Source organism: Castor canadensis, chromosome 1 (assembly GCF_047511655.1).
Source record: "Castor canadensis chromosome 1, mCasCan1.hap1v2, whole genome shotgun sequence".
Classification (NCBI taxonomy): Eukaryota; Metazoa; Chordata; class Mammalia; order Rodentia; family Castoridae; genus Castor; species Castor canadensis.
The window spans coordinates 149,201,606-149,222,575 of record NC_133386.1 but is presented as its reverse complement, the minus strand read 5'-3'; the positions used below and the strand labels follow the sequence as shown (position 1 = coordinate 149,222,575).

The window sequence follows — 20,970 nt, the reverse complement described above, 5'->3', positions numbered from 1 at the left end:
GCAGTATACATTATCAGAATGTTACTCAGACAGTGGGGAGGGGGGAGTGATTTCCATTCTGCTTCTTGAGGATCCATAATCTACAATAGGAACATGTTGAAAAATCACTCACCACAAACAGGTCCACCTTGGTTACTCTTTCCACACCAATTCCCAATACCATCAATGTCCCAAAATGTCCAGTGAATATTAGAGACCTAATAAGGTTTTTCCAGGTCTCTTAGAACTATGACTACCTCTGAGACAGCAGGCCTGGGTCGCTTCTCTTTCCACAGAACATGCCCCGCCGAAGGGTCAGTGTTGCTGTGGTTCCCAAGTTTAATGCCTTGAACCTGCCTGGCCAATCACCCAGCTCATCACCCATCCCCTCCTTACCAGTCCTGGTGAGTATGATGAGGTCGACTGACCATCCTCTTTGACCTTTCCTTCATGGTCATTATTGTGGGGAGACCAAGATCGGGGCAGGGAAAACAAGGAGAGCAAATTTCCAGCACAGAATTTGAGTAATGGCCTAAAAAACTCAATGTAGCCCAGGCTACAACTGTATTCAACTACTCCGAAAAGAGGTCATGATGCCCTTGAGCAAGGCTTGAAGAGCTCAGAAAGTGTTCTTTCTGAACAGCACTCTTTCATGCTTGAATCACAGTTCTCTAAGGTGGGTATGGTTTTGTTCAGCTCTGCCGTGGAAGGTGGTAATGTATGGTGAGTGACAGAGCCTTTTGAACCTCAGCTCTCTGATCCTAGAGCCTAAGTTCTTAAACCCAGTGTTGTCCTGCCTTGATTCATTTCAGCATTGTCTATAACAACAAAACACTGAAAACAACCCAGTGAACCAGAGACTGGTGAATAAATTATGGATATCACTGTAAAGAGTTTCTATTGGATAGAATTACTGTCTATAATTTATTCTATAAATAGAAATTTAAATTATATATATATGCAAACTAGTATATTTATTGTATAATTCCAAATGTGTGTCTATCTGTAGAGAGACAAAGTTCAGGAAGGATATATGTGAAACTATTAGTAATGGTTATCTCTGGACAATGGCACAAAAGATAGCTTTTATTCTTGATGACTTTATATTTCTATAGAAAGAATGTATAGATAATAAAGTATCCATTTCAATGTCTTTAAACAAAGATAGTTTCTATATAAGAAAACATTTTCCATATCCCCATCCTACATATATATGGTTACTTCTCTCTGAAACTATTCTTTCTCCAGTGGTTTCTCTAAATCCTTAATTAACACTACTATATAATAAAGAAACAATTTGATTGTGTAAAGCTGTTGGTAGAGTAGATTCCAGCTGTATTGTGGCATTGATGGGTAACAATAGCTCTCAAGTTTCTTTCACCTCTTTTCACATTCAGTATTTCAGCCATCTATGAAATGAACTTGAACTCGCAAATCACTAATACAAAGCAACCTGAAAAAATTGAAAAGGAGAATGGGAAGAGCTGCTTAGTGTGTTTCAACAGACCTATTTTCCATATTCTACCTAAATGCATAAATATGCTTTCCAAATACAGATTTCTTTAGACCAGTGGTCAGCAACCAATGTTCTACATTAAAACCACAAAGAGTATTTGGAAAACACCTTGCCTACACTAAGACTCTGGAGTGGTTCTGTACTTTTAAAAGGTTCCCCCAGATGATTCTGGTGAAGCCAGAGTTGAGAAACACTTCTTAAGTCATATCCACTGCAACAACAGAACATGGGCAACTTGGGGAATTGATTATACAGAAATTCTGCTGGCTTGAGCATGTAGCATGACAGGTATCTCCTGACAGTTGTGCTTGGAGCCCTATCTCTGGGGGCAGTGAATGACTTGTGCAGGTCCATTCTGGGGAACATAAGACTTGCATTTGGTAGCCTGCCCATTGGTGTTCTGTCATAGTCAGGAAACAGGACATAGAAAAACTCATGGCTTCCCTCCAGAATGGAGCCTTAGAGTATAAACTCTGCTCTTCACTCAAGGAAATATAGAAGAGGAGAAGAAAAGGAGCAAGCCATAGGTGCCCTAGAGGGACAGGACCCTGGGGACAAGAGGACAGGGAAGGCCTGAGGGAAAGGGTGAACACATGGACTCTGATGCAGATTGAAAGTGGAAGAATGAGGGAAAAAGGAGAGGTAGTAGCAGCCTTTCCCCATCATCACCCAGCAGCCCTGGGTTCCTCCTTCATTGCTCATCCTTAATTTTCTGTCTCCAGTCAGAATCACCCAATGGGAAAGGCAACCTACCTGTCACCCCAGCACTGCCTGCACTTTTGGAAAAGTAAGTTTGTCAATTTTTCTGTTAATGTTTGGGGATCCCTAAGGAAAGTTTCCCTAGCTCATCGTCTTTCCTCCTATCCTCAACCCCAAAATGCAATGGAAAGAAAATTAAGTTCTAGAGGAAATGAACGAGACTCTGAGACCCACAGAGATTTCAGACCCACTTTGCAAAATTCTCAGACCACGAAGATGCTGTGAATGAGGCCCAGGGCACCCAATGTAAGAAGAGCCCAAGGGAGATGTTGGTTGGGGTTCTTTGGTTTAGGGACACAAGAAAGCCCCAACTCAATAGGACTTGAATAACAAGTACAGAGGTGGGGCTGCTGCTGTGGGGCATGGCAGGGCTCCAGCTCAGTCCTACAATTCCTTGCCTCTGGCCACTTTGCATGTTGACTTCATCATAGCTGCTAATTCCAGGGATCTTAGACAGGACAATATCTCTAGAATATGATAGGCACCATTTCTCCCCCATTTTCTTTCTTGGGCATGAACCCAGAAGGCTTTCACAGCCTTCCCTCTTACTTCATTGGCAAGCTGGGAAGATAGTAGCTTTCTAAACCAACCATAGGCTTTGGGAAAGGAATTGTCATTAAGGGCTTAAACTACTCCTGGAGTTGGGGGGAGGATCACCTTCTCCGGAAACACAGCAACTTCATGAAGAAGAGTAAATTCCCAAACAAAATTGTATTGCTGATAGAAAGGAGGAAGGAAGATGAGTATTGGGTTGGCAGCCAACTGTGTCTGATTTGCCTGACTTTTCTAGGCACCTAGGCTATTTGTAGGTCTTTTCATCTTCAGCCAGAGGAAGACAGACTGTTTCTATGTACTCAGAGAAGTTTATAACTTACTTTTCAAGTTCTTTCATTTGCTTGTTGAAAAACATCTGGATTGCAGCTGCCGCCTCTCAGAACCTTCCCCTCGTGTCTTTCCTCACTTGGTGGAACTTACACCTTATCCTTCCTTCTTCCTTGCCTTGAGACAGCTTTAGTCCTTCATTTACCATTGCTGTTAGAAAATTTTGCTTGACCTGACAAGGAATGTAAATGCCGGTCCCCTTGTCAATGTAGACAATCTCCCAAACTCCCCACTTCCAAGCTCAGCCTGTTTCTCACCTCTCTGTGTGTGCAACTGCCCACTCCTCTCTCAGTGACTCCCTTGGATTAGTGTCACAGTTTGCCTAGTATTTACCCCCTTTGACACCTCACTGCCTACAAGTTTACAGGTCCTCCATGTTATGAAGTATATCTTCCCCCCTCCTCTCTCTTCTCCATCACTGCAGGGAAATTGTCAAGAGGTGATGAACTAACCACCATGTGGAAGTAACCAGGCTGCATAATCTTACCAAGTCCCTAGAGGGATAGTGCCTAGTCCATGGTCTCTAAATTGCTCCATAAATATACTCTCAGTGAGATCACCAAAATGGTCCCTGTCAACCTCACTTTTGGGCACACTAATCCCATTCCAGAGGGCCCCCATCATTCCCTATCCCCAGTTCTAGGCCTACAGAGCCAGTCAAGGCAGAAGACCTTCCTCTCCCGCAACAGACCCTAATGCAGTGGGGCAAGGCCTGGGCTCTATAGCTACTGTTCACCTAGCTTTGAGCTTCTGTACAAGGCAGTGGAGATTATCACATGAGCTGTCCTTGGTAGGAGAATCTAGGGTGCAAAGTTGGGGACAGCAGACAGCAGCCCCAAATCTAGAGTGTCAATGAAGATTATTGGTGGCATCAACTTTCCAGGGGTTTAGGATCAGGAGAGAAAGGCCCAGAGTGAGAATCAAGGCGTGTCAGGCAAAAGGCTCCCAGCAAAGAGTCTGAAGCTCTTTCCAAAGGCTGACCAGAAGTCGCTACTAGTCATGTGGCCTGCAGCTGACTCACCTGCTGGGAATGCACCCAAATGAGATCTCTGCAAAGAGGGAAGGGAATATTGAAAAGAGGAGTGACTCGAGACTAATGACAGCTTGTCCCTCTGGATTTATAAAACGTGCTAAGTGATTTCCATCTGAATTCATGAAACTGGAAACTATTAGATTCTCAAGTAGCTAACAATAAGAAACAATATGAAAATGAATTCATATGTTCTGTTCTATACAGTGATCATGAATTCTAGCTACCCTATCCGAATGTTGAAGAGAAATAATGAGTTTAATTTAATAGGCATTGCTTTCCACATTGCTGCATTCAACTTCACATTAAAATGATTCTTTATTTCTCAAGCATTCAGTAACTAAGTAGGAAGGGAACTGGCTAGGCACATGATAGGAAGAGCAAATAGCCTGTGGCCAGATCACAAGCACATGCAGGGGAGCTGACTGCATACCCAGTGTGATGTGAGAGAATTCTGAGCCTTGTTCTTCTAGGTCATTTCATAAGAAAATGCTCTCTACTTAACAATGGCTTGGGAACCTGTAGACTTAAAGAAATATATAGATAGAGAGCGATGTTTAAAGTTAACATTGAAAGTTAAAACAGAACAAAGTCAAGAGCAGTTTCACACTTAGGAAGATCTGCATATTCATAATCTTTTATTCTTTCATTCCTTTGACAATCACTCATCAAGGGCCAGGCACATGGAATGCTCTCAAGGAGCTCTACTCTAGTGGGAAAAGTCAGACAGTGTAGTGGGTGTTGCCATAAGTATAAGTTGCTAAGAGAACAACACACAAGGAAATGAGCATCTAACCCAGTATGGGTGTAGGATGGCGCAAGGAAAGGCTTAGAAAAGATTTCCCCCTAGGAACTTACTTGAAACCTAAAGGTTACATGATAAAGTTGGTGAACAAGAGGTTAACAGTCTTCCAGGATCTTACCAAATAAAGTACGGAGTATTCAAGAATGATAATGATGATGATAATTACAATTACTATTTAGTACATACTCACTATATGCTGAGCACATCACTAATTACTGTATATTAAGAATCTTATCTAATCCTCATAATAATTCCATGAAGTAGGTATACATTACTATCCCTCTCTTATAGATGAGGAACTGATGTGCAGAGACATGGTCACTTGCCTGAGTTTACACAGCAGTAGATAGCATAGCTTGTGCTCTTGATCTCTTATTAGAAGAACAGGGAAAAGTTCAGGATGACTAAAGAGAAGAGGATGGATTTAAGGGCTCTTTTGGAAGAACCTATAACTGGATGGGAATGGAGAGGAGGGTTGACTGGGGGTAGCAAAGATAGGGTGTGTGCAGAGCCAGTCACTGAGGGACCAGCAAAACTGGGGTGGGACTGAATCACCTCAGAAAGAAGGCCCAGAACAAGTTTCATAAAAGTGGCCATTATGCTGGTGAATCACACTGCAGTGTTAACTATGATCTCTAACAGCACATCTGTACTTTGGAAGCAGTCAAGGTAAATTATTTAAAGATCTTATATGACATTAAACTTGTACAGTAAGCAAGCCCTCCTGTTGGTAATATTCTGGAGCAAATTATCCCCCAATAAACTCATATGAACCTGGGAATGTGGGACTGAGTAACAGAGAGTAAGAAGATTCTCTTCCTCAGGTCCACTGGACTGGGCTTAGTAGAAGGAGCTGGGGGGAGGAGGGGTCTCAGAAACACTGCTGTGCCCAAGAGATAGATATGTCTATTGGAAAGGATAGGAGTCACTTTCAAATATTATTTGCTATGTGGGGAAAACTGAATCTAATATACCTACCTGGCCAACAACATATTTTGATGAATCAGCCCCTTTTATTACTAAGAGCTGAGCACAATGACAAACACTTTTGACTTGGTAGCTCTGAGAAAACAGTGAACCACATTTTAATGAACCACCTCAGAAAAAAGGCACAGGATGTCAGGCTGGGAGTAGATGCCTAGCTCCGTGAGGGTTTGGCCCAGAGATCCCTAGGGTAGGCACAAGTTGTGCTCAGTTCTACTTTATAAGCATGAATGCAGATTCCTTTTAGCCCAACCCAAACACCAAGTTCTCAAGAAATCACAATTTACCAAGGGGACCTGTCCATTTCACAAGATTCGTAGGTAGGGAATAGATAAATTATAGTGAAGTCAAGGAAACTCGATGAACACTTAAAGGCACCTCCTGTGCACCGAGCATTGTTCTGACTCAAACACAGACCCTCCCATGTGATCACAGACATATGAAAAAAATGCCTTCTTGATCCATGCTATTATAGGGAAAGACAGAGACAGAGACAGAGAGACAGAAATATCCAATCCACTTTAACCAGAGACTGTGGGAGAGGGGAAGACATCAGCAAAACTTTCACAGAGGAGAAGGGTTTGAGCTGAGTCTTAAAGGTGCATGAGGAGAAACTTTCAAGTAGTTGAAGAAGATATTTAGGGAACTAATTGCCAAGTCTAAAGTTCAGAAGATGATGACAAACACTGAAAACACTGTGCAATCCCCCCACCCTCACTCCTACCCCCCTGCCCCAGATTAAACAAAGGCCCTCCCACCCATCTCGTACTCTAGCCAGCAGCCTGTGGAGGAAGGACAGTGTCCTTGGTTGTGGTCCAGCCTACAGCTGAAATTGGCTTCACACAATACATACCTTATACCCCATACACCACTTAGCTCCAGGAAAAGACTTCTATTGAAAGGGAGGGCTTCAAAAGACCAAAAATCATATGTTCTCCCTCATATGCGGACATTAGATCAAGGGCAAACACAACAAGGGGATTGGACTTTGATCACATGATAAAAGCGAGAGCACACAAGGGAGATATGAGGATAGGTAACACACCTAAAAACCTAGCTAGCATTTGTTGCCCTTAATGCAGAGAAATTAAAGCAGATACCTTAAAAGCAACTGAGGCCAATAGGAAAAGGGGACCAGGTACTAGAGAAAAGGTTAGATCAAAAAGAATTAACCTAGAAGGTAACACACACGCACAGGAAATCGATGTGAGTCAACTCCCTGTATAGCTATCCTTATCTCAACTAGCAAAAACCCTTGGTCCTTCCTATTATTGCTTATACTCGCTCTTCAACAAAATTAGAGATAAGGGCAAAATAGTTTTTGCCAGGTATGAGGGGGTGGGAGGAGAGGGAGGGGACGGAGTGGGTCGTAAGGGAGGGGGTGGGGGCAGGGAGGAGAAATGACCCAAGCATTGTATGCACATATGAATAATAAAAAAAAAAAGAAAGGGAGGGCTTAAGGAGGCCTGGAAGGTGACATGAAATTAGAAGACCAAAGTGAGAGTCCCAGCACTAATAATATGATCATAGACAAGTCACTTAACATGAGTTTGAGTTTCTTGCCTATCAGGAAGTATAACACCCTGTATAGGTGGCACATGGTGCAGCCAAAAGCATGGATGAGTGTCTACCTGAATAGAGTTGAATTCAAGCTCTTTCACACACTGATTGTATGATCCTGGGCTTGTTATTTAATTTTTTATAGCTTGGTTTCCTCACCTGTCAAACTGAGGACAATACCTTATAGAGTCATCCATTAACGTTGAGATCTCAGAACAGAGCCCTACATGCAGTATTAGTTCTTCTTACATTGGGAAGACCAATGAGAGACTGTATATGAAGGCCCCATAGGACAGCTGAAATGGACAGAAGACCCATATGTAGAAGGCTGAGTAAAACTGGCTTCCTGGTTCTGTCAGCAAAATGTCCCAGTCTCAAGAGAGCAGTGATCCAAGCACAGTGAAAGTCTTGTTTGTGGTCATTTTTGTCAACAAAACTCTAAGGTGCATGAGCATGTTAGACACACATTGGACATACACCTGAGAAATTTGTTAGAACAACTTTATGTAAATTTAAGGTTCACATTTAGGGTTAATTTGACTCTAAAGTGTCAGTAATACATATCAAGTTCTCTATCTGTTTATCTATTTATTTTGATAGGACTAGGATTTGAACTCAGGGCTTCATGTTTGCAAAGCAGGTGCTGTACCTCATGAGCCACATCACCAGTCCATTTTGCTCTGGTTATTTTGAAAATGGATTCTCTCAAAGTATTTGTCCAGGCTCTCCTTGAACTTTGATCCTCCCAATCTCGGTCACCCATTATAGGTATGAGCCACCAGTGCCTGGCTTCAAGTTCTCTCTTTAAGATATGAATAATTGCCTGATAGTTTATCAGTTTATATTTTTTAATGGATCATGTTTAGAAGAAGCTCAAATTGCTTCTAACATTTACCAATAAATTTACTATATAACAATAATAGGTATAATTTGTTGAGTATCCTATTTCAGAAAGTTTACTTATATCTTCTTTAATTCTTATACCATCACCATCAAGTCTGTATTATTAATCCCATTTTACAGTTAAGGAAGCTGAAGTTCAAGGGGGTTAAATAATTTGTGTGTGTTGGAGCTGAGGTTTGAACCCAAGCTCACCTCAGGCAAGTTCTCTTCCTCTACACATCCTTCATACTTACTTAACATTAAGGAACCTCTACAGCTGTAGAGGAAAGAAATTAAAAGTCTGATGTCAATATTTCATTTCTAATATATAAATATATTTCATGAAGGAATTACTATCCTGCCCTTGGCTGTAGCTATGTTTTTCTTCTCTTGCTCCAATCATTTGGACAAATAGGAAACTGCACGTTAGACAAGGGTCACATGGAAGGGAGTGGATAATGAATTTGCAAAGGGAGTAATGTTATGAATAGTGGTATTTTTAGAGTGTTATCTTTCTTGTTCACAATGGGTTTTGGTTTCCAGCCTAATGAAATGTAAATTTTCAAGGTCTGAGGGAAAACTGAGAGATGGAACACTGAGGCCAAGAATGGGGAACAGACAGAAGGCGCACTCCCAAGCTCTGCCTGAGAGGTGAGGGGGGTGGCTGGCAGCTGTGATGTCTCAGTGTCCCGGCTGGAAAGCTCTGCTCACAGTTTTGCCTTATTTGAGGCCTCCTCCATGACAACATTACTCTCATTGGGATTTTGGACACCCCAGTGGACTGCCAGATCTGTAGGAAAACATGGCTGTCAGGACACTTCCTTCAAACTTGTGATCCCATTCATACCACCAGTGAGGTCCCAGCATGCCCAGCCATCCTACTATGATTTTTCTAGAATGTTTTATTTCGCTTTGTTCCCATGTGTCCCTCTTACATTTTCTAGTCTCTCCTCAACCTTTCCCAGGCCCTCTACTTTTCACCCTCAGCAGACAACCTTGCCTTCCACTTAACAGAGAACTTTTCAGCCACCAATAGGACCTCTTCCTTCACCAATCTCCATCCCACTCTCTTTACCTTCTTCCTCCCTTTGTTATAATCAATGAAAGGTTTCTCTGCCTTTCTAAGGTCTTGGTTCCTTTGGTCATTGCCTTCTCTCATCCTCTATGCTGGATCATTTCTGCCTGCATTCAGATGGGGTTTCATCTCTGAAGCAGCACTCCAACACACTCCTCTATTCCCCTTCCAAGTCAAATGACTGCCTGTGGCTCCGCCTTGCTCACCTCTTTTTTCTTTATTAACCCATCAACCTGTCCTTGCCTCCCAATGTTACCTCAAGGCTCCTCATGACCTCTCCATTATCAAATTTAATAAGTCAGTTTGTCCCCTTCAGATTCACACTCTCAGAAAATAGTGACATACATTTGTCCCCTGGCTCCCAAAACTGTACACTCTCCTGGCTTCCTCCTGCCTCTTCAGCTCTGTGTGTTCCTCCTTCTCTACCTGAGCTAAGTAAATATCTGGAATCCTCCTCTCATCTTTCCTCTTGCTGACTCCCCCCGCCACAATCTTATCCATTCCCCTAGCTTTGAACAGCATTCATATTCTGATGACACCAGGTGAATATCTCCAGTTGAGACCACTTCTCTGCCTCACTTGGCCATATCCAACTGTCCACTTGGTATCTCTTCTGGATACCTCAACACATACCACAAATTCATCCTGTCTAAAACTTAACTCTTGCCACACTGAGCACCTCAGGTTTCCTAGCACTATTGTGTCTCAATCTTCAGACATCCTGCCTGTCCTGCCTGAGATGGTCTTCTAGTGCTATGTATATGGCTGACCATCTTTCATCTTTCAGGCCCATGCTTTGATTCCAGCCTTTTCTGACCATCTACAATAAATACATTCTCTCCTTGTTATTTTCTGTTCATAAATGTTATAAATTGTAACTACTTGCATTTTCTTCTTTCCCTTTTTTTGGAGGGGGAGTGCTCATTCTCTTCTGCTAGGTTCCACCTTTGCAAAAACCATTTTCTTATTTTCTCCTTTGCAATTCCTCATTGTCATGAACCTATGACTTCATTGTAATTATACTGAGAAGACAGTTGAAAGATTGACTATAGGGTCATGAGGATCAAGGTAGACTACAGAATGATCTAGAATGTCTTGGTCTGCTCTTGTTTTTCTCATCTCAGTACTGTGTAGCTCCTCATATCTGTCCACTCACCACAGCACTTGGAATAAGCATAAAGGTGGATTGGGAGCACAAGGAAAAGAGGAGGTGATGCAGTGTTTGTTGGTCTGGGGAGGGTTCATGGAGTGGGGCCTTTTATAAAATCTTATCTCAGGGTAGAAGGATTTTTAAAAATCTGAAATGTACTGAAAGAGTCCTAAACTTGGCTTCCTCACTTCTAACCAGGAATCAGGCCAAAGACATGGTTTTGTTTGCAGATGTTCATCCTCTCCCTGAAATGACGCCCTATACTTTCCTCTTCTCACTAGTGGAAAGACAAATGGGGAGGCAGACTGTGAAGCCTCAGCTCCCGTGCCACCGCCGAGCTGCCTGGAGGAGATAAGCCAAGAGACCAAGACCAGGGTGGAGGAAGAAGCCTACAACAAGGGGTGAGTCAGACCTCAGCCACCCTAAGGGCACCTGGCAGGTCTCAGAAGATAACTTCCCACGGCCTCTCCTGTTTCTTAGGGAAGCAACCAGTGGCCCCAGGGCCTCCTTGCCTCAGGGAGGAACTACATAGGAAGGAGTGAGATTGTTCCACAGGAAGGACAGAAGGAAGCAGGGTCAGTGGGTGTGGTAGGTCGATAATTAGACTACTCTCTTTTTGGGCTCAAAGCCACAAGAGTGCTACTGCCCAGAATGGTCTGGAAATCAGGGGCCCAGGGTAGGTTCCTCTTGGTGGTGCCTGAGGCTTCCTGACACATGTGCCAGCGATGTCCAGGAGCAGCTGCAACTCCGCTTCCTAGAACTGCCCTGGTCGTCCTTTCCTCCTGTGAACTGGAGTCCCTCTACCTCACCCATCCCCCTCTCTAAATGAGCTTCAGTAGCGCTAGGGACAGCTGTCAGCCACTGGAAGACAGCATGGAGCAGGGCACAAGCCTAGACCTCCAGGAAGAAAATCACCTCCAACCTGGCATGACACCCCTGTGATCCCTGAGGAAGAGGCAGCTTCCCATGGGCACAAAATCCAGGGCCTTCTATGTGTCAGTCACACACAGTGGTAAAGTCGTCCAAGCCAGACTGCTGGAGTTAAAAACCCAGTTGTAGGACAAGTAAACAGAGTATGTTCAGGGCAGCACTAGTCCCTGAAGAAGGAAATCAGAAGGTTCTCTCTAGGAAAGTCTGTCTTTTCACCCACAACTGTAGTCCGCCCTCAGAAAGCTTGGGATTTGTGACCATTTACTGAATGCCATTCTAGGTCAGGCCCTGACATGTCTGAAAAACATTCTAATGCCCTGTGCACTGGGGTCACCTTCTCTGTTTTACAGCTGCAAAGCTGAAGCCACAGATTACACAGAGAGCAGATGCAATCTTATCTCTGTAGAATGTTTTGTAGGACAAGAACCCAGGCAGGAGACCCTGTCTCACATTTTTTCCCTGTCAGTTTGTCTCACTGTCACATAAACAGGAAGGATGACTGAGGATTGAGGGAAATTGTACTGACATGAGCCATGCTGGGGTCCAGTAGAGCTTCCCAGCTTTTTCCTGTTGTGTGGAACCACAGGAAGTGCGTTATTATTGAAGGTGCTTGAGTCCCCTCCTCCAGGAACTCAGGAAAGGATGCTCCATGTCTGGCCATTTCAGACTCAATTGCTTTTATTATTATTTTTTTTAATCTCCAGATACCAGGAAGGTCTCAAGAAGAACAAAGAACTTCAAGACCTGAAGGAGGATGAAGAAGAACAGAAGAGTGAGAGTCCTGAGGAACCTGAGGAAGTAGAAGAAACTGAGGACGAGGAAAAGGACCAGAGAAGCAGGTGGGAAGCCTGCATTTGGAGACCATGCCATTGCTGAAATGAGTTACAATTCATTTAATTAACGAATTGCCCAAAAATCTCTGGAAATGCCAGTTTGGGATAGCCGTGGGTCTGGATCCCAAGTGAGTGGCTAACAGAAACCAGCAGGGCACTTACTTGAGAAGGAAGTAGAAGAAATCAAGAGTCAAAATAGTTAACAACTGGGACATTTGCAAGAGCTGAGGGGTCAAGATGGTCATGGGCAGAGCAGACAGTCATCAAGAGCTCTTAGGAGCCAAAAAAGGACGAAGGACAATTAGTTGACTCCCTTCTAGCCATGCTGTGGTCAGCTCATTTCCCAGCCATTCCCACAAAAGAGCCATGACAAAGGGAGCTGACTGAGACACTAAAGGGGGTTTCTTACAAGCACAAGAATAGGGAACACACTGGGACAAACTTAGCTCAGTGGCAAAGGAGAGACTCCAACAGGCCCCTTCCATCTTGTGTGGTCATCTACACAGCTTCTTCACTTTGAACTGGAAATATTTGGGTTTTTCTTAAAGATACTTCATGTTGCAAGTGTATTTGTCTGTAAAGCATTGGGGGAAACATAACATGAAGATAAAGAGCTGATATGTGCTGCATCTTGTCCCATTTATAGTGCTACCCAGTCTTGAGAAGGCAGAATAGGAGAAATCACCTCATCTTGTTCAAGGGCATTCTGTGTGATGAGGTCTCAGCCCTGCTAGGCCGAGATTATCCCATAGAAGTATGCCCTTAGGGACAGAATAAACTGGTACCCATAGAAGTCCTTCTGCCTTATAGATCTAGTGACCACACCAACATCTTGGATTTTCAGGATGGTCCCAATTGCATATATTCTGCCCTACTATTTCTATTAGGACATTTACACCACAAGTCATGAATTTTTCTTTTTAAAAATACAGTCACAGAAAACTTGGAACAATGCACAGAAATCTTTAATTTTAGATGTTTGGGCTATCTACAGACAAAATAATTACCTGGTCAGCTGCTGAACTTGGGACAGAGCACATGTCTATGCCTCCTTGCTGGCAAACCCTGGAACTCACTCACTCACTCACAAAGAATTAGGTAGTAAGTGAAGATTAGAAGCCAGATGGCTATGCCTCAAAGCATATAGGAGCCATCACCGGAGCCGACTGGTGGACAATTCAACTAGAAGGAGCTGTCCCAGCCTACCTGGGTCCAACCCCATTGTTCAAGGGAAGAGCTCTCCAGGAGAAATGGGGAAAATGCTATCCCAGCCTGTGCCGGCACTTCCTCCCCTAATAAAAGAAGCTCAAGTTTAACAATGAAAGCACAGCCCCTTCTCCAAGCAACTGAGTCCTGTTCTCTCTCCACCCCACCTCCCTCTGGGTGTCCTCTGCTTTTATTTTTCAAGCCACCATACTGCCTTCTTCTCCTCTAAAATTGTTAAGCCCAAGCCTGAACAAAAGGTGCCTTCCTTTGGCACCCTGAAAATAGCTAAAACAGGCTAGAGCTTCCAAACACTGAGAAAGAACAAAAGAGAAATAAACAGAGAGCGTACATAGAATATAAACAGTCTGGTTTACAAAGCAGAGGCCTTATCTAGCTAACTTATCTCAGCAATTGGCAGCAATCACCCCTTTCATGAAACCCCAGTGAAAGCTTTATGGCTTTGTCTGGGTCTCTTTCTGAGAATGTCCTCTTGGTCCTGCTAATCCTGAGCGGCCTTGTCTGGTCTTCCAACCTTTACTCCTTCTCAGTTTTACATTTTGGTTTTGAGAGCATATGTGTTCCTTAGGTGGCAGTTAGCAGGCCTAAGCATGGTGCTCACAAGTGTCCTCATCCTTCAGTACAGGGATGTAGCTTCACCCTTTCAAGCCCAGCAGTGTGGCAACATCTTCTCTATAAGGGATGACATTGCTATCATACAAATTGGCCACACATGGTCACAAGGTCCCTTCCTCACCTGTAACCCAAGACAGACAGCCCTGAGTGCTGTCATCTTCAATGCCAGACAATCTCATCCTGAGTCTCTTACACCCAGAGTTGCCTGCAGGCTCCTGCACTCTAACATGACTTCCCCATGAAATGTTGGTACCTCACTAACAAGCAATGTCTGAAGTTATTACAAGTTCTGTGTCCTACTTTTATAATACTGAGCTAAGCCCAGCAGCTGGCCCCGTATTTTAAGAGCTTCAACCTCAAACTCAAAAGTCTGAGTTTCTTCACTGTTATATGTAAGAATGCAATCCATTATAAATATTGCTTTCTGGAGGATTAGTTTAAAGGAACTTTAGGTGAATCAACTCAGTATCTTAACAATAGTAAAACAGAGAACACAGTCTTCTGACATTTATAATACACTGAACAACTGAGACCCATAACGTGTGACATAAAATTAGATTTTCTCCTAGCACCTGTTCAAACCTGCTCCACAGGGTTAGAATGATGCTGTGGCAGATGACTTTACTTACGGCTGATGTCTTCCAACAACAGTCAGAAAACAGAAGTTGTGCTGTATGTCACCATTGTCAAGTGCTGATGGCTTGGTAGCTGGACAAAAAACAGAAGAATGTAAATTCTGTATCTAACCTAAAATAGGCTGGAATGGGTGACCAGCCAAGAATCACAAAGCTGACCTTGGCCTCCTGCTTTGTGGCGTCTCTTAAGTGTGGATTTAGAGGGGAATTCTCCCCAACTCCAGCAGCCTGTTTGGGAGCATGGAAATACAGCTGCAAAGAAAAACTCCATTTTGGCTTCCAACTATGTTTAAGTAGAATCTAATTAATCTAAATAGAGCTGAAAGGAAATAAGCTTGCATTTCTGATGCCTCCCTTCCCAGCAATTGTGAAAATAGTCAATGATTTTCACATCAGCTAATGTGCTCACTTTCTTGCTTTGTTTAATTGTACCTGAAATGACCTGATGGGGTTCCCACATGGACGAGAAACCAATCACTGTTCTCTTGACTTAGCCTTAGAATCTGAGGCAAGCAGTCTGGCCATCTGGCCAATTTCTAAAGGAGGTGTTTTTTGAGTTTTCAATCCATGGCAAGTCATCCATTTTTTACTAACTCTGCGTTAGAGCTTCCAACTGGCCAGAGTGCTGCCATATCTCTGTGAGCCTTGGGGTCTTCAGGAATCCTTCAGTCACCTCCCCCACCTATTTGGTTTGGTAATCCTCCGTAGTCTCATATCTCAATTTATTAAAAGAAAAAAAAAACTATGATTAAAAACAGGATCTAAAACAATGATCAGAAGAAACACCCAAGAGTCACTCAGCAAGACAAAAGTTTTACTTCTGTAACCAATAAAAAATAAATAAAAACAGGATCTAGCTTGATGAATGTGTTCAGGCCTTCTCTAGAGAGCACTGGTATGGGGCTCTGACCAAACATCTTCTCACTAGTCACTATTTTGAAAGGCAGTTGGGAAAGAAACAAGAGGGAAAAGCAACAAAAATGGAGGGGAGCTGGGCATGGTGGTGCATGCCACTGTGTAATCCCAGCACTGATGCAGAGTCCTAGGCCATCCTGGACCACGTAGCAAGTAACAAGTAACAAAACAAAACAAAAGAGGAGGGGGAGAGAGGTACAAAGGAGAGCGAGATGAAGGGGAAGGAAGGAAGAGAGAGCAGAGATTAGGGAGAGAGTGAAGGAAGAGGAGGAGGAGGGAGAAATTGGAGAAAGAATATGAAGTTTAGAAAACATCTAAATGAGCCACTCAGGTTGTTTAGAGGCTACCCATATTCTGGTTGCCTTTGGAGTGGTTCAAAGTGAACTCTTGAGGTTCATCTTGTCATTTATCACTGGAAATCAAGTTACTGCTGAGAGTTCAGCACAGTTCTTCCACTCTGGACTCAGAGGTGGGACTGAGAACAATGAATTATGCATCTCATTACCGAGGAAGGGATTAGTTTAAGACTTGGAACTAATCACTAATACAGCTGAGTGCAGAGAAGATGCTGGTCCTGTCTGGATCCATGGGAGCGTACATTGGCTAACCTTCTACACTGAGGCAGCTATCAGTAGCTGCGAGCATGTGTGAGTAGGTAAATGATAAAGAAGCAATAGAGTGTTCCAGATCAGTAGCACCCACCATCAAAGTTATGGACCACAAAATCACCTAAGGAAGTTTGACTACAGATTCCTACACCATAACTTCAAAGATTCTCATTCAGGAGGCCTGGGGTATTTTGAATAATCGCTGCCAGGTGATGCTAAAAGCTGCTCTTGGCAGCATAGAAGGTATTCCCAGACAGAGACGTCATATATGTGCCCACTATTAAATCTCTGCCTGTTTTTTTATTGACAGCAAACTTGAAGAATTGGTCCATTTCTTACAAGTCATGTATCCCAAACTGTGTCAGCACTGGCAAGTGATCTGGATGATGGCTGCTGTGATGCTGGTCTTGACTATCGTGCTGGGGCTCTACAAATCCTATAACTCTTGTGTGGAGCAGGCTGATGGGCCCCTAGGAAGATCCACCTGCTCGGCAGCCCAGAGGGACTCCTGGTGGAGCTCAGGACTCCAGCAAGAGCAACCTACAGAACAGTAGGAAACCTAATTCAGCCCACGACCCTGCCCCTGAGTATAGTGTGTCAGGCCCAGGTGTGGACATGCTGCCACCCATCTCATCATGGAATGAGGAGGGCTTCCTTCACACTCAGTGCCTGGTTTGGAGTAGCCATAGTGAAGAGCTATTCAAACACAGTAACTTAATGTTCTTGAAAGATCAACAAAACTGCCCTGGGAAAACAGGCAGTGGATGAAGTGACCTTCACCAAGGAACTCTAGCTGAAGGAAAAGTCTCCTACCCTAGCTCAGATGGTTCAGGAGAACTGAAACACCTTCACTAAGGGACAGTTAGAAGCTCACTGTCCTCTTTTTTTCTCTCTGGAGTCAGTTATCAGGAAGAATTGTGCTTGAAAACCAATACTGACTGTAAGGATCAGACCTGGAATTTGGAGTGACAACATGAATATCTCCCCATTTTCCATGACTATCTTTCAGCTTCCCCTTCTCCCTTTTGAACTCACAGCCTCTTTTCACAGAGTAGGAAAGGTTTCTCAGAAAAATGCATATGCTGAATTTAGCTCAGTGCTTGAAATGAAATGGAAAGATGTGAATTAATATGTATGCATCAGTACACGTTCCACACACACAACACGCATGTGCACAAAGCCAACAACCCTATGAAAATGTGCTCTGGGTGTGTGCTCTGGATCAATAAGACCCATGTCAAGCCAATCCACAGATTTTCACTGGGTGTGGGACAGTCACTGGGCACCTATTCAGTGAGCTGTCCACATGAACTGAAGATGTTTTGAAAAACACTGAAAACTCATGCCTTCAAATGGCAAATTCAGAAGCCAGTTCTAAACTACTGTACAGCACAGTCTGTTTCCTGTTTGTTTTCTCCCTTCAACTGTAATTGTAGACAGTGAACCCGCCTCTCCAGAGAGCAAGGAGAACATGCCTTCTGCTTCCATCTCTCACTCTGTGTGTATCCACATGCAAGGGGCAGGTACACCCCAGGGCTTCAGTGCACAAGGGACTTGCAAGCCAAGTGTATGCTCCAGAGAAGCCCCCATTATGTAGCATAAAACCAAGGAGCACATCCCATCTCCCATTTGACATCTCTCCCCACCTTTTCAGCCACTGCCTTTATTCACCCCTCATCCATTTTGCCAGGGCATTGGTTTCTCTGTGAGCTCTGCTGTGGTTGCTTTTGTTTTGGTTTTGTTACTGTTTGCTTTTGTTGCTAACACTCATATAGAACTTATTATGAGCCACACACACTGTTTTGGTACTGTATAGATATTCACTCACTTAGTCCTCGACAAAAAGAAAACTCTGAAATGGATAGTGCTCTTCCTATTTTCAGACAAGAAAACTGAAGCATAAAAAGACAAACTTGTCAAGCACCTGCAGCTAGGAATCATGGAGCAGCACTGAAACCCCAATGGCCTGGCTCTAGAGGCTATGCTCCTGAGCCCTACACCATGTTGCCTCCTCCAAAACTGCATGCCTTCCATTCCAGTCCTACTCCCCCAATCATCCTTAGTTACTCAGATCATCTCTGATTCCCAAACTAAACTGTTTCTCTCATTGCTCTGTATCTCCACTCACTAGTTTTTCTCCAGCCATTCTCTTTTCTTCTGGCCACTTCCCTCCTCTGTGCTTTCTGGCACCTGTTAAGTATCTTTATTTTTGACCTGCACCTACAGTCTATCATCATAACTTATTTATGCATCTATCTCCTCTTTTTCCTCAAAGACAAGCACCATGTCTTACCCCTGTCATGGGTAGGTACCTAACAGGGTGGCTGACACTTCGGAGAGTGTCATTAATTGCTGGACAAAAGAACAAGTGAACATTCAAGGTGGTGGAGAGCCTTGGATAGGTGACATTTTTCAGTTTTCTAATAACAGCACCATCACCACTCCATCTCCATGAGAAAAGTCACATCTTTCTTGTGACCTCAGCTTGTTGCAATATTTCTCATTCTACTCTGAGTAGCTGAAACTAGACTAGCAACAACACCATTTCCAAGCTCAAGGGCTCACAGTCAGAGAGACACTCCCACGCACATCCCCAGACTAGGCTCCACTTTAAAACAGCATATTTATTGAAAAGGGCATCCTTTGCAGTGGCTGGGAAATGACTGAGAGAGAAACCCAAGCCAGGGTTGACCAAGGATGTGTCATTAAGGTAAAGAGGTGCTGAGCACGGCAGAGGTACTTTGGGGCACAGGTGGATGGTTACCTGGCCTCTTCCAGAGGGGCCAGATACAACTGAAGGATCATAAGGTGTATGAGCCTCTCAGAGCCAGAGACAAGCTGTGAATGGAGATCTAGAGAAAGAGCAGCTGTGGGGCAGGACTCTGGGTGACCAATGTCCAATCTCAGCCTCCATAAAAGGAGGACCAGGCTGAGTTGATCCATTGTCCACTTGACCACAAGTTCCTGCCCCTGTTTCCAGGTGAGACAAAGGCAAGGAAGGCAGGTGCAAAGAGCTCCTACACCCCCAGCAGCCCCATAGAGAGGCCTGCAAGTGTATTTTAAGCACAGGCTCTCATCTATACTCCATTGTAAGTAAAAAACATCAAAGAAAAGGACGTCTCCAACAGGGAGCATAAGAGTAGCCATATTTACAAGGATATGGCTGAAAAAGTACTCATCAGTCCATCTTTTCCGGAAAGCAAAGATCGGCCTGAAGCAGTTGTGGCTGTGCCAAAGCAGTCATGGCATGGAAACGCCCTGTACTTCCAACATGACTTTGATCTAAATAAAAGTTCCCTCAAAATGCCTCTGAAACATGACATTTCTGCTTAGCCCTGGGAGTCTGGTCACCTACCTCCAGTTGCAGAGTGATATGTTGCTTGTATAATTGTTGACATCACCTCATAGTAGAGCCTTCACTTTCTGGTTGCTACAAAACCATACGTGTTGATCCCCTCACATAGCCTGGCAAGGGGAATGGAGAGGGAGATGCTGGATATGGGTATCACTGGCTGTCAGCCCCTAACACTGTTAAGCCTCACACAGGTGTGCTAACATTGAACTGTAGAGTGTCACATATCTGAGTTTAAAATAAAAGCATATTTCCAAACCCTTTGGCAGTAGCCAAATGCCTCCTCATTTTATGGAGCCAAGCCACAATCATACTCCAGCCCTGAATTAGCTTTCTTCAGATACTAGTGCCTCCAGAACCAAGCCAGAGATTCCTAGCCACTGGGTCATTGGACCCTGGGTCACCTCACAGGGACCTGATCAGTTCCTCTTCAGATCCTCGTCCTAATTTCCTGTACTTTCCTGGTCTATGACTTTTTTTTTTAATTAATACATTTTGCTATGGTCGAGGCTGCTGAGTTTTCACCAACCCTGTTTCCACGACTTGCCTGCAGTTTTTGGTCTTTCTTCAAGCAGGTACAGGGGAATGTGGACCTGTTGTGTCTCATTCCCTAAACACAAACTCTCATACACAATATTCTACATCCTCTTTATTCCCTTCTCTGCCTACCAAAATCTGAGGATTCTGGTGAGATCTCTCAAGCTTGAGAAGATGGTAGAACCACTGGGTGGAGCAGGGTCTTTGATGGGTACTCACAACGTTAAACTGTAACATGAGTAAGAAGTAAAAATTTAGTGGGTTAAGCTACTGAGAGTCAGGAATCTTTGTTATTGCAGCTAGCCTACCCTGACTAATGTATACACTTGAACCAAAAATGGGGTGCTTTAATTACAAAATATGAGGAAGTGGCTTAGCAGTCAAGTATCAGAAAACAAATATCAGGGGCTGGAAACATAGTGACCCATGTTGTAAACTAAACAAAAACATTTGGTAATGTCTTACCCATGATGACTCAAATAGCAGTAGGTAGATAGCCCATAGCTCTAGAAGTGTTTGGAGGCAATCAGGTGTCAAAGTATTTGATCATCTATTGGCTGATTTTGACAAGATATTTTAAGAAAAAGAAGCACTTGGGAAAGAATTGGCTATTTGGAATCAGAAATGAAAAAGAATATAGAGTATTCAGAACTTTGAGGGATTGAAGGATTAGAAAACCTGACTCTTTCTAAATCCCAA

At 43.6% G+C, this 20,970-nt stretch overlaps 1 protein-coding gene across 5 annotated transcripts in view; it reads left to right on the top strand.

The window, feature by feature from the left end:
• Irag1 (inositol 1,4,5-triphosphate receptor associated 1) overlaps window positions 1–20,005 on the top strand; it is a 113,309-nt gene extending 93,304 nt beyond the window's left edge. For 4 of the 5 annotated variants that reach the window (XM_074041345.1, XM_074041339.1, XM_074041334.1 and 1 more), the window contains 6 exons: window positions 276–383; window positions 2,218–2,282; window positions 8,965–9,048; window positions 10,904–11,023; window positions 12,257–12,391; window positions 16,693–20,005. In XM_074041345.1, the coding sequence (XP_073897446.1) occupies window positions 276–383; window positions 2,218–2,282; window positions 8,965–9,048; window positions 10,904–11,023; window positions 12,257–12,391; window positions 16,693–16,936 (756 nt within the window). In that variant the 3' untranslated portion in view covers window positions 16,937–20,005. The remainder of the gene's footprint in view (window positions 1–275; window positions 384–2,217; window positions 2,283–8,964; window positions 9,049–10,903; window positions 11,024–12,256; window positions 12,392–16,692) is intronic. The other variant, XM_020184350.2, reaches the window with a different exon arrangement.
• Window positions 20,006–20,970: the final 965 nt, after the last annotated feature.